The following is a 10,807-nucleotide window of genomic DNA, read 5'->3' as shown; positions in this document are numbered from 1 at the left end:
CTCTGGGCTATCGGCAGGGTGCCCGGTCCCCATAGTTTCCATGGCACCCACGGGCAGCACTGGCCTCCCCAGCACTGGTTGTTTTGACCGAGGCAAGGCCACAGGCCGGTGGCCCACTGAACAGCCCTGCAGCTGTGAGAACTCTCTCATAAATACCCGCCTTGTTCATGTGTTTAACCTTAGCCCACACCGGTCGAGATAATGTCGAGGGACACCCCTCTCGGCCTGGCATGGGCACTTTGCAAGGGATTCTGAGGACGAAAAGGAGATGTGAGACCCAGCCTGGCCAGGGGGCGCGAGGCAGGGCTCCCCGAGGTCGGCGCCGCTGACGTCCTGAGCCCACCACGCCGGCTGAGGGCTGCCTGGGCGTGGTGGGGAGTTCGGCAGCGCCCCCAACCTCCACCCAGGTCCCAGCCACCAAAAGCATCCCAGGACTTTGATGTGTCTTCTGGGGGCAAAGCCACCTCCGGCTGAGACCCGCCGAGCCGGGTGGAACCGAGGACCCCACAGGCACACACCTAAGCGCTGGGCAGGGCCCTGCTGGGGACCGCCATCGACGGCGTGACTGGCTGAGAGCGCCCCTGGCTGCCTGTGCTACGCTGCGCGTCGCCCACCCGGGGCTGCCTCCGTCCACAGGACCACAGCCCGGGGGACCCAGTGCCACACGTCCAAGCGCCTCACACCCTCCTGAGGAGGCCACCAGCCGCCTTCCTGCTGACGTCCGGCAGTGCCCGTTTCAGGCCCGAATCCAGACCCGCTCTGAAGGGTTCAACTGCACTTGGCTTCCATGAGCAGAACCCCAGAAGGAACAGTGCCAGGTCCACGCTCCGGTCCACCTGGCTCCTGGGGGTCCCAGCGCTCGCGAGGTCATCCCAGCTGGCGTCAGCCGCCCACCGCGAGACACCCACGGCAACCCAGGACCGCCCAGCTCCTTGGAGCTCGGAAACAGAGCGGGCACCGGGATGCCCCGTCCACTCCCCAAGGACACCGCGTCCAGCCAGCAGATGGGCAGCCTCCTGCCCATCTGCCCTCTCCCAGGCGTTGTAGCTGGTCAGCCTCGCACTGAGAAGCCCAGAGGACAACAAGTGAATCTACAGATCACACCGACAGATCACGACATCCCCTAAGGGAAGGTGGGGGCAGGAATGACAATTTGGGGTCTTTTCCTACGTATTTTGGTCTTCAAGTTTTCCACACTACACAGTTACTATATGCCTAGGATCTGAAAAAAGGTCTTTCTGGCAGAGAACCAAGAAATCGCAAAATGGGAGGGCCTTCTCTTCGTGCCTGAAAACACACGTCAACTGTCACCAGGGCCGGTGCTCTGCACGGAATCTTGAAAGATAAACACCGCAGGGACACAAGCACCCATCCCGGCCAGCGTCGTGGGAAGCTCCGGCCACCTACGAGCAACTGCGTTCAAATCCCACCCTCCCCGGGGAGGGCTCTGACCAGGGGACGCTGGGCCACAGCAGTGCCCCATCCTGCTACTGCAAGCTCGACAGACAGAGGTTCAGCTCGACCCAGGCAGGTGAAAGAGCGGTTAGAACAAAGACGGGATCCATCCCGAGAAGGTGCCCTCGATGTTCATGACCAGATCATCACCCGGAGCCCCCCCGGTGTGAGGCACCTGAACCCCGCAAAGGCACGAGCAGCATCTCAACCAGAGGTCAGTGACGGCAAACAGGTATACAAAAGTCGCCTCCAAAGCAGCACACAGGAAACGCAGGGCAGGTTTATTCAGGAAAAAAAAGCGAAGAAAGTTTAAGACGTTCAGAAAAGCGAGAGCCAAGTGCCAAGCGCTACTTACCACATGAGCTGCGTTTTAAGAGCGTTTGGTGTTTTATCTACCAGTGCTAGAAATAGGTCGCATGCCAAGGGTTTAAGGGAACAAAAAAATCTTAGAAAAACATCATGAGAACACAGGAAAATGAAAACTTGAGAATTGCTGAAATATTTTAGACACAGAATTATTTAAAAAAAAAAAAAGAAAGAAATGGCTTCTGTGTTGGGTCTTGGTCTTCAGACTCCCCCGTGAATTATCAAGGGTGATGTATGCACATGATAATAAGGACATATTTCCTTTTTTCACTGACTCTTGGTCAAAAAAAAGTTAGCATCCTTGTTGTTTTAGCTGTCACTGGACATCTCTTCTTTACAAAAAAGAAAATGCTGTTGACAGCCAAGACCAAAGATATACAAAATGCTAATGATGGATTCAGGTCAACAAATACGGTTATAAAATACTTAGTTCAATTTCTGCCCTTAAACTTCAAGGCAGGGGGGTAATCACAATAAGGAAATTCAGCTCAGCACTGAAGAAAAGGAAAAGAAAACAAACAAAAGCTAATATAGTTTTTATCCTAGCCAAGCACAGTAGCGCATGCCTGTAGTCCCAGCACCTTGGGAGGCTGAGACAGGAGGATTGCTTGAGCCCAAGAGTTCCAGGTCCACAAAAAATAGAACCAAAACATTCATGGTGAGCCAAATCACAGAACACTGTGCTCCAAGACACTCCTCGGCTGCAGACGGTCATGGCCACGTCTGCCCTGGCGCCACAGAGGGAAAGAGGTGGTCAACGTTTGGGAGCTCCGTGAAAACAAGTCCAGAGCCCAAAGAACATTCTCTCCCATTTTTGGAAGGGAAGGTGCTCGGGGAGGCTGTGAGTGGCGGGAAGGAGTCGTCTCAGCACTGGGAGATAAAAGGACCAGGCCAGGTTAGGGTCGGCCGGCGCCTGCCTTGCCGGGCACACACGGACTTACGTCGGTGATCGTGTTCAGGGCCGTGTCCGCCCCGATGCTGAAATCGGAGCCGGGCACATTGTTGGAGACAGTGGCGGGCACCATGACCATGGGGACACAGAACTCCTCGTGTCTCTCCCGGGCAGCCGACAGCTCCAGGAGTCCCAGGTAGGCCTGCAGACAAGTGTGTGCCATGGTGGGGCCGGGGAGAGGAGGCCCCTGGGGGCCTGGGAGGCCACTCTACCACAGGGCGCGGGGGACATAGGGGCCACGGAACCGCTGGGAGAGCGACACATCGGTGAAGACCACAGGCGGAGTGCACAGGATTTCACACAGGAGGACAGAGGACGTGGTGAGGAGCCGGACTAGGCCTCTTCCTGACAAGAGTCTGAGTCCAGAGTAAATCGAAAGGTTATCCTGGACTAATCTTTATCGAATAGAAAAAGATTAAAAACTACAGTCAGACAAGTGTAAGTCACTTACTCCCTAAGGAGCAAGTGGACATCAAATTCAAAAGACAGAATTCTTTTTCTTTTTTAAATTTTTTCCTTTTCCTTTCTTTTTTGTTCTTTTTTCTTTTGAGCCAGGGTCTCACTCTGTCCCCCAGGCTGGAGTGTAGTGGCACGATCACGGCTCACTGCAGCTTCCAACTCCTAGGCAATCCTCTTACTTCAGCCACACAAGTAGCGGGGACTATAGGTGCATGTCATCCTATGCAAATTTTTTTTTTTTAAGAGATAGGTTGACACTATGTTGCCCAGGTCTCAAACTCTTGGCCTCGAGTGATCCTCCTGCCTCGGCCTCCCAAAGCACTGGGATTACAGGCGTGAGCCACCACATCCAGCCAGAATGACACCCAAGACATGAAATAACTCAGAGTCCACTGAATGGTGATCCCACTAACTGCATTCAGTTTTCACTTCCTGACTGAGCTGCTTTACCGGAGTTGGGTCACTCTTAGGCCACGATTCGCCACCTTTGTTCTGCTGCTTTACCAGTGTCCAGTGGCAGCTGGGCCTGGGAACTAGAACCTCAGATTACCAAGAGGAGCCGACCGCCGTGCCGTGTGGTGCCAGTACCGGGCTGTCACTCGCTCCTACAGAGCGCGGGGCGTCGGTGGGGCCACGTACCTCGAACCCGCCAATGATGAGCAGAGCATTGATGCCGTGGGCGCGCATCTGGGCTGCTATCTCCTCCAGGTACTTCCCCGGCAGGATGCTGCAACAGCAAAGTCAAGCGAGGTCAGCGCCCACGCCCCCACGGCCGGGACACACGGCATTCCGGGGACCCCGGGCAGCCCCGCCGCCCCACCCCCAGGTATCGAGGGACAGCCTGTGGCTTGCTGCTTCCTCCACACTGTCACGGTGTGCAGACGGCTGAAGGGTCTCACAGCCAGGAGGGCCCTGGGTCCCATCGCAAGACAGCGCTTTCCAAACACAAGAAGAAGCACCGCAGCCAGCGGCCTGGCCTAAGAGGCGCCTCCTGCCTCGTTAGAAGAAGGGAGCCCTAGTCCCTTGCAGTCGCTACCTCTGTTTCCTAACAGAACTTCCAGGTTCCAGATAAGTGACACAGACGCCATCCAACTTGACCTCCCTTAAGATTCCATCCGCTCATACCCACCAACCCTGCCCACTGGTCTCGCCCGTGGCAAAAGACACAGTAACACGGGCCACACCTAGCTGGCGACTTGGCTATGCCCATCCCAAGATCCCAACCGAAACCCACCCCGAATCTGCGATGCTTATTGGAGAAAAAAGGGGGCACGTAGTCCAGAAAGATTTCAGGCTTGGCAAGTCAGCAAACAAGCGGATGGTCTCACTGCAGGGCCCTTCAAGCCCATTACAAAAAGCCTTAAACAAAAAGAAAAGAGAGAGAGACAGGGTCTTGTTCTACCCCAGGCTGGAGTGCAGTGGTGCGATCACAGCTCACTGCAGCCGTCAACCTCTGGGCTCAAGCGATCCTCCTGCCTCAGCCTCCTGAGCAGCTGGGACTACAAATGTGTGCCGCCATGCCCAGCTATTTTTATTTCCTACAGCTGTGGGGTCCAGGCTGGTCTTGAACTCCCGGCCTCAAGCAATCCTCCCTCCTTGGCCTCCCAAAGAGCTAGAACGACAGGCGTGAGCCACTGTCCCCGGGTCCCCAGCATAAAGCTTTTAAGCATCTTCAGAATGGGACCGAAGCAGCCCAAGAGTCCCCTCTGGGTCCCCAAGAGCAACGCCCTGGCGGCTTACAAAGCACGCCTTCACCCCGCCATCATGGCCAGGACACCCACGCGTGGACCCGGCTACCACCCGGAGCACCGAGGGCCAGCGCTCCTGGGAACAGACAGCAGGTGGCGCAGCAACGCTCGCTGCACTCTGGTCCTGGCAGCCTCTGGGCTGTCCTGGGGTCCCGGTTTTGAGGCTGAATCACAGGGACACCTGCCTGGGACCCTGAGCGGCAGAATGTGGGATCCGGCACTTTCCGGACTGACCTAAAACCGGCTGCCCTCCACCGTAAAATGGCACCTGTAGTAATGACAGATGTTACTACTCACAGCCCTGAGCTGACCGAGGATGAAAGAGCTTCATCTACACAGAAAGACACATTTCCCCAGCTATGCAGGGACACTTGCTGTAATGCAGGAAGAGACATCTCTACTTTTCGTTTTTTTAGCCCGAGTCTCCCTCTGTCCCCCAGGCTGGAGTGCAGTGGCAGGCTCACAGCCACTGCAGCCTCTACCTCCTAGGCTCAGGTGAACCTTCCACCTCAGCCTCCCGAGTAACTGGAACTGCAGGCACGTGCCGCCGAGCCCGGCTGGTTTTTTTATTTATTGTAGAGACGGGGTCTCGCCCAGTTGCCCGGGCTGGTTTCAAACTCCTGGACTCAGGCAATCCTCCTGCCTCAGCTTCCCAAAGTGCTGGGATCACAGGCGTGATCTATCACGTCCGGCCAAGACACCTTTACACTAGAACTCCTGGGGTCGCCTCCTCAGTGGTGGGAACCTGGTCTCGGGTCGCAGAGCCATCAGTTCTGCTGTCCCCCTCGGTGCCAACCCGTCAACGGGGCAGCAGCCCGCTTGGTGACACTGCGCATCTGTGTGACCAGAGCGAGAGGCTCAGCCTCACCGCTTTGCTCCTCCAGCGAGTAGCAGCCAGAATTATGAGGGGGCATCGCACGCTGCCTCCTGTCTCCTCCAAGGCTCGAAAGCGTCCCCAGCCCCTGGTCACGACGGGTCCTCTGGAGCGAGGCCAGGGACCGCCGGCGCCTCTTCCCACAGGAATGTCTCTGCAGGAGGCGGCACCCACGCCCGGCCACCTCATCCAGGATCTGGCGTGACCCTCCTCCTCGAGAGCGAGTCGGAGAGGCCAGTCTCGGAAGTTACCGTTTTGTCCCGAGGATGGAGCCCCCCTGGCCGGTCCAGCCGCCGACGTCTGTCCAGCCGATTTCTCTGATCTAATGTGAAACAGAACAAAGACAGCTGAAGCCAGGAGGGCACAGAGAGCCCAAAAGCTAGGACAGCCCAGTGCCCGGGCCTCCTGCAAAGCCTTCGGAGTCTCGCGGGGTGGTTCACCGTGGACAAAGACACCACAGGCCTCCCACCCCTCCTTCCCTGGGGGGACCCCACGTGGCGCCCAGGCACAAGGCCTGCCGCTGCAAGGTCAAGTTAAAATGGTTTCTAAGACAAAATAAAACAGCTTAAAAACGTAGAGGGTGGCTGAGATGCAGAAAGAGGGTGACCCCCCTCTGGGCACACTGGGGAACCCCTGCCACGCTGTGGTGAGAGCTCCAGGCAAGTCCTTCTGACACCAGGATGCCAGCCCATGTCATAGGTGGAGGTGGACAAGCCCAGTGGGTGACAAGAAAGAACTCGGGGCTCGGAGCGGAAACACGGCTGTGTGGACCGGCCTCGTGGGCAGCGTGTCCCTCAACGACACAAACAGCAGCTCAGGCCAGCTGATCTTCAGAGGCTGAACAGGGACGGAAGCAAGGTCTGCGCTGAACGACAGCTCCTCACCCCGCCTCTGCTGCTGAGACCCGGGCGGCCACCGCCAAGGACAGCAGGGCCGCGTGGGCAGCGGAGCCCTCAGGGCTGCCAGGAGGCCCCTCCCTCACCCCCTGCCGCTCCTCGGTCTCCAGGGCCAGGGTCTCCTCCCCTCCTTGCGCGAGGCCTCGGTCCAGGGTCTCCCTCGCCTCCGTCTGCACCCAGGCCTGGGGGAAGCGGCCCGAGCCCTGCACCTCCAGCCCCCGTCGGGAGCCCACCCCTTGGCTCGTGTGTCATTCCTCACTGGGAAAGTGACAGGGCAACGTCTGCTGAGTGAGGGACCACGCCAGGAGCCCAGGACTGCAGCCGTCCGCCGGCTTGAAGTCCTGCGTGCTCAGGTTAGCACCCCTGCACACCTGAGCTGTCCTGTACGGAAGATGCGGGTCACAGCCTCGAGGTCGTGGGAGGCGTGTGTGGGAGAACTCGTGCAAATCTCGTGGGGCAAGTGCCAGGGTGGGTGCGTGCAGTTTGGTTTCAGCAAGCACCTGTGTGTACCAGATGCCACGTGCTTCCACCAGGGCCCCGCGTGAATGGGACGGCAGCCTCGTGAGGGGAGGGCCACCTGCCTCTCACCTAATGTGGGACCCCGGAGGCCCAGCCACCCCTGGAGCCTTCTGAGGAGCCTAGAAAACACGTTTCGCACACCCTGAGCTTCCCCAGAGGGCCAAGAGCCTACCTGAGGACAGGACTCTAAGGCAGCTGTGCCTACAGGATCTCCCTCTGTCACCCAGGCTGGTGGGGCGCAGTGGCACGATCGTAGTCCACTGCAGCCTCGACTTCCTGAGCTCAGGAAGTCCTCCTGTCTCAGCCTTCCAATTAGCCAGGACTGTAGGTAAGCAGCCCCACACCCAGTTAATGCTCTCATACTTTGTAGAGATGGGGTCTCACTAGTTGTCCAGGCTGGTCTCCAACTCCTGGGCTCAAGCAATCCTCCCACCTCTGCCTTCCAAAGTGCAGAGCTGAAAGGCATGAGCCACCACGCCTGGCTGACATCTGTGCCTTAGGTAAGCCGCCACTTCATTTGTGACAGTACACCGCCCTGGACAAAGCGTGGGAAGGCATGGGGTGGCCTGCCGTGGACAACGACGCTGCCCACAGACTCCTGGCGACTCACTTGGCCTTTGGCGAAGCCGTCAAAACCGTCGTAGATGGCCAGCATCCGGTGGCCATCGGCGATGCCCACGCGCACGGCCGAGCGCACGGCCGCATTCATTCCCGCGGCTGGCGCGCCCACGTTGATGACAGCCACATTGCAATTGGTCTGCAAGACAGGAGGCCCCGGCACTGGGTCACCGGTGGGCGCGAGCTGCACCCACAGCACGCCAGGCCAGGCAGCAGGCAGCCGCGTTCCAATGAGGACAAAGGCCATGAGGGAAGGTCAGGGGTCACCTCCCGGGCGCCGACACCCGAGTGGGCCTGCGTCAGCCAGGCTGGCCGCCTACCTTGGGTATCTGGTCGTCTGGCAGCTTGATGGCAAGGCGCTTGTAGGTCTTGAGGTTGCCCTCGAAGCTCCTACAAGACAAGGATGCTGCCGGGTGAGGGGAGGACCTGGACGCGGCCGAGGGTGTTTGGGGAGAGGCGGGTCTGTGGGGGCAACTCCCCTGCTGACGACCAGAAGAAAGAGGCCATCTGATCACATGTGGCCAGCCCCAACAGGCCCACCCTGGGCAGCCCCTTTCCAGCTCAGAACTGCCAAGGAAAGATGGCCGCCTCGGCGCCTTGGGTCTCCTTTCTGAGACGTGGCCACGTGCCCCCTCGGAACTGGATCCCCGGAGCTCCCACACAAGGCCCCCATGCCAAGAGACACCAGCAGCAAGTCTTAAACACGAGTTTCCTCTGGCTGGTCACCCTGGCCTTTGGCCTGCAACCCCGCGCTGTGCACGTGGGCCTGCTCTTAACTTGCGTGTTGCCAGGAAGACCATGATATCCGAGCATGCGTGCAGAGGCCCGAGCAGTGGCGGCGCCCAACATGACAGCTCCCTGGGGGCCTCACCTCCCGCGGAGCCGGACAGCATCCTTAAACCTCCTCTCGTCCATGGCCTTCTGCACGTCCTGGGTCTTCAGGAACGAAAAGAGGACAGGATGCGTAAGGGCTCGGCATGCCCGAGGACAGGTGCGGGCGATGCAGGGTGGTGGGTCTCGGCCGCCTCCAGATGTGCCCCGAGTCCCGAGGCGGGCTGGAGGCCGCCCCTTGCCGCCCAGCCGCGGGGCTGGAGCCCAGATCTGCCCGCTCTGGAGATGGCACCAGCCATGATGGCTGTGACATTGCAACCCTCTTGCCCTGAGAGCAAAGTCAGAGGAAAGGAAACTCCCAGGCAAAGCTCCAGAAAGCACCCAGCTTGGTGCTCGGCGTGACACCGCCTTGCTGGGGTCTGTGGGACCCGAGATCAGCCATGGCAGGTGGGGGGGCGGAGGGGCCCGGCGGTCTCAGGACAGAGCAGGGGACGGACACGCCCGGGCGGCCCCAAGTCACGGCAGGAGCTTGGGCAAGTTCTCGCTCCCTGAACTTCAATTTCCTCATCTGTAAGAACACCCCACTTCCCGTGGCGGTCTCGGTCTTCAAAAACATGTCTCTTCAAAAGCATGTCAGGCCTTAAGGAAGATGCCTGACAAGACCAGCAGGCACCCAGCAAAAGGCTCGCTTTGGCTCTTAGTGGTCAGGTCATGGTGGGATGGGTCCAAGAACACATCACATGATAACTGCCACACGTGTCTCCAGACGGACAGACATGAGGCACGGAGACGAGCTCCAAACAGACAATATGCAGGCCGGCACTCTGACCTTTAGGGCTACCCCTCACACTCACACACGGACACATGCACAAACACACGCATGCATGCAAACACGCCAATACTCATGCAGAACATACAGACATACAAAGACACATGTAGACACTACACAGGTCAGCTCTGACCCTTTAGGGCTATCCCTCACACTCACACACAGACACATGCTGAGATACAAACACACGCGCACACCCCAACACACATGCACACACACAGACACACCACACACAAACACACATGGACACGCACCACCACACAGACATACACATACAAGTACACATGTAGGCACACACACCCCCAAACATGCATGGACACACCTACACACATGCATAGAAATACACACATGCACACGCCGACACACCAACACACACACGATTTGCTCGTGGGCTTCTGAGAGTCGTGTCTCCAAGGGTCCCTTCCACGAGTCCCAGACCCAGCTGCGTGCTGACCGCTTGGAACGTGTCACAGAGGCATAAAGCTCGGGGCCGCGGACAGACCCCGTGAGGAGTCCCGAGGAAACTTTGAAAGAGGAGACCACAACAGTGTCTGACGCCACCCGGGGCTCTGCCCACGGCCGCCGACCCACAGCTTGGACCCTCACGGCTCCGACTTCCCAGGTCCGCCCGCAGGGCTGCCGGGGCGGCACGTCTCAGAGAGTGACCAGACACGTCAGGGACCACAGGGTCCTTGGGGATAGGCTGAGGTGGCTGACATGGGGTAGCATGGCTGTCACACTATCTCCCGTGGAACCGCCCAGGCTTCTCCGGGCGCGGGGTGCCCGGGGCTGCCCGATCCCCTCTGGCACTGACGGAGACGCCCAGCCACCCTCCGTGCTCGTTCCTCGGGACTGGACCCTTGATGGGAGGCGCCTCCGATGGCCCCATGGGGCCGGGCAGGGGCGTGGGGTTGGGAGGGAGGAGACGCCACAGAGCTCTCCGGTGTGGGGAGAAGGGCCACCCGGCCCCAGGCCCCAGCTCCCTCCCCTGGAATCCCCAGCAGGCCCTGAACCTGCTGGGTTCCAGCCCAGGCCACCAGCCCAGGGCCCGCGCTCACCATCTGCACGCACTCCACCAGAGGCAGGCGCACCGCGTGGTTCCCGCTCAGCGACACGACGCACGCCGGGGTCTCGGGGGTGGCCTCCATCAGAGCGATGACGGCCTCCACGCCCATGCGGCTGGCCTGGGAACGGCGGCCACTCTTCAGGGCAGCCCCCCCCCCCCCCGCCCCCCCCCCCCCCCCCCCCCCCCCCCCCCGC

General features: G+C 59.5%; 1 protein-coding gene across 1 annotated transcript in view; it reads right to left on the bottom strand.

The window, feature by feature from the left end:
- Nucleotides 1-10,807, bottom strand: part of PFKP (phosphofructokinase, platelet) — a 36,467-nt gene that overhangs the window by 15,100 nt on the left and 10,560 nt on the right. Inside the window, exons 8-14 of the mRNA XM_008052761.1 lie at nt 10,606-10,731; nt 8,759-8,823; nt 8,208-8,277; nt 7,880-8,026; nt 6,106-6,176; nt 3,872-3,959; nt 2,763-2,915 (exon numbers count right to left, since the gene is read on the bottom strand). Coding sequence (XP_008050952.1) covers nt 2,763-2,915; nt 3,872-3,959; nt 6,106-6,176; nt 7,880-8,026; nt 8,208-8,277; nt 8,759-8,823; nt 10,606-10,731 — 720 coding nt within the window. The remainder of the gene's footprint in view (nt 1-2,762; nt 2,916-3,871; nt 3,960-6,105; nt 6,177-7,879; nt 8,027-8,207; nt 8,278-8,758; nt 8,824-10,605; nt 10,732-10,807) is intronic.

This window comes from Carlito syrichta, unplaced genomic scaffold (genome assembly GCF_000164805.1).
Source record: "Carlito syrichta isolate Samal-C Ts95f unplaced genomic scaffold, Tarsius_syrichta-2.0.1 Scaffold287494, whole genome shotgun sequence".
Classification (NCBI taxonomy): domain Eukaryota; kingdom Metazoa; phylum Chordata; class Mammalia; order Primates; family Tarsiidae; genus Carlito; species Carlito syrichta.
This window is presented reverse-complemented; position numbering and strand designations above follow the sequence as displayed.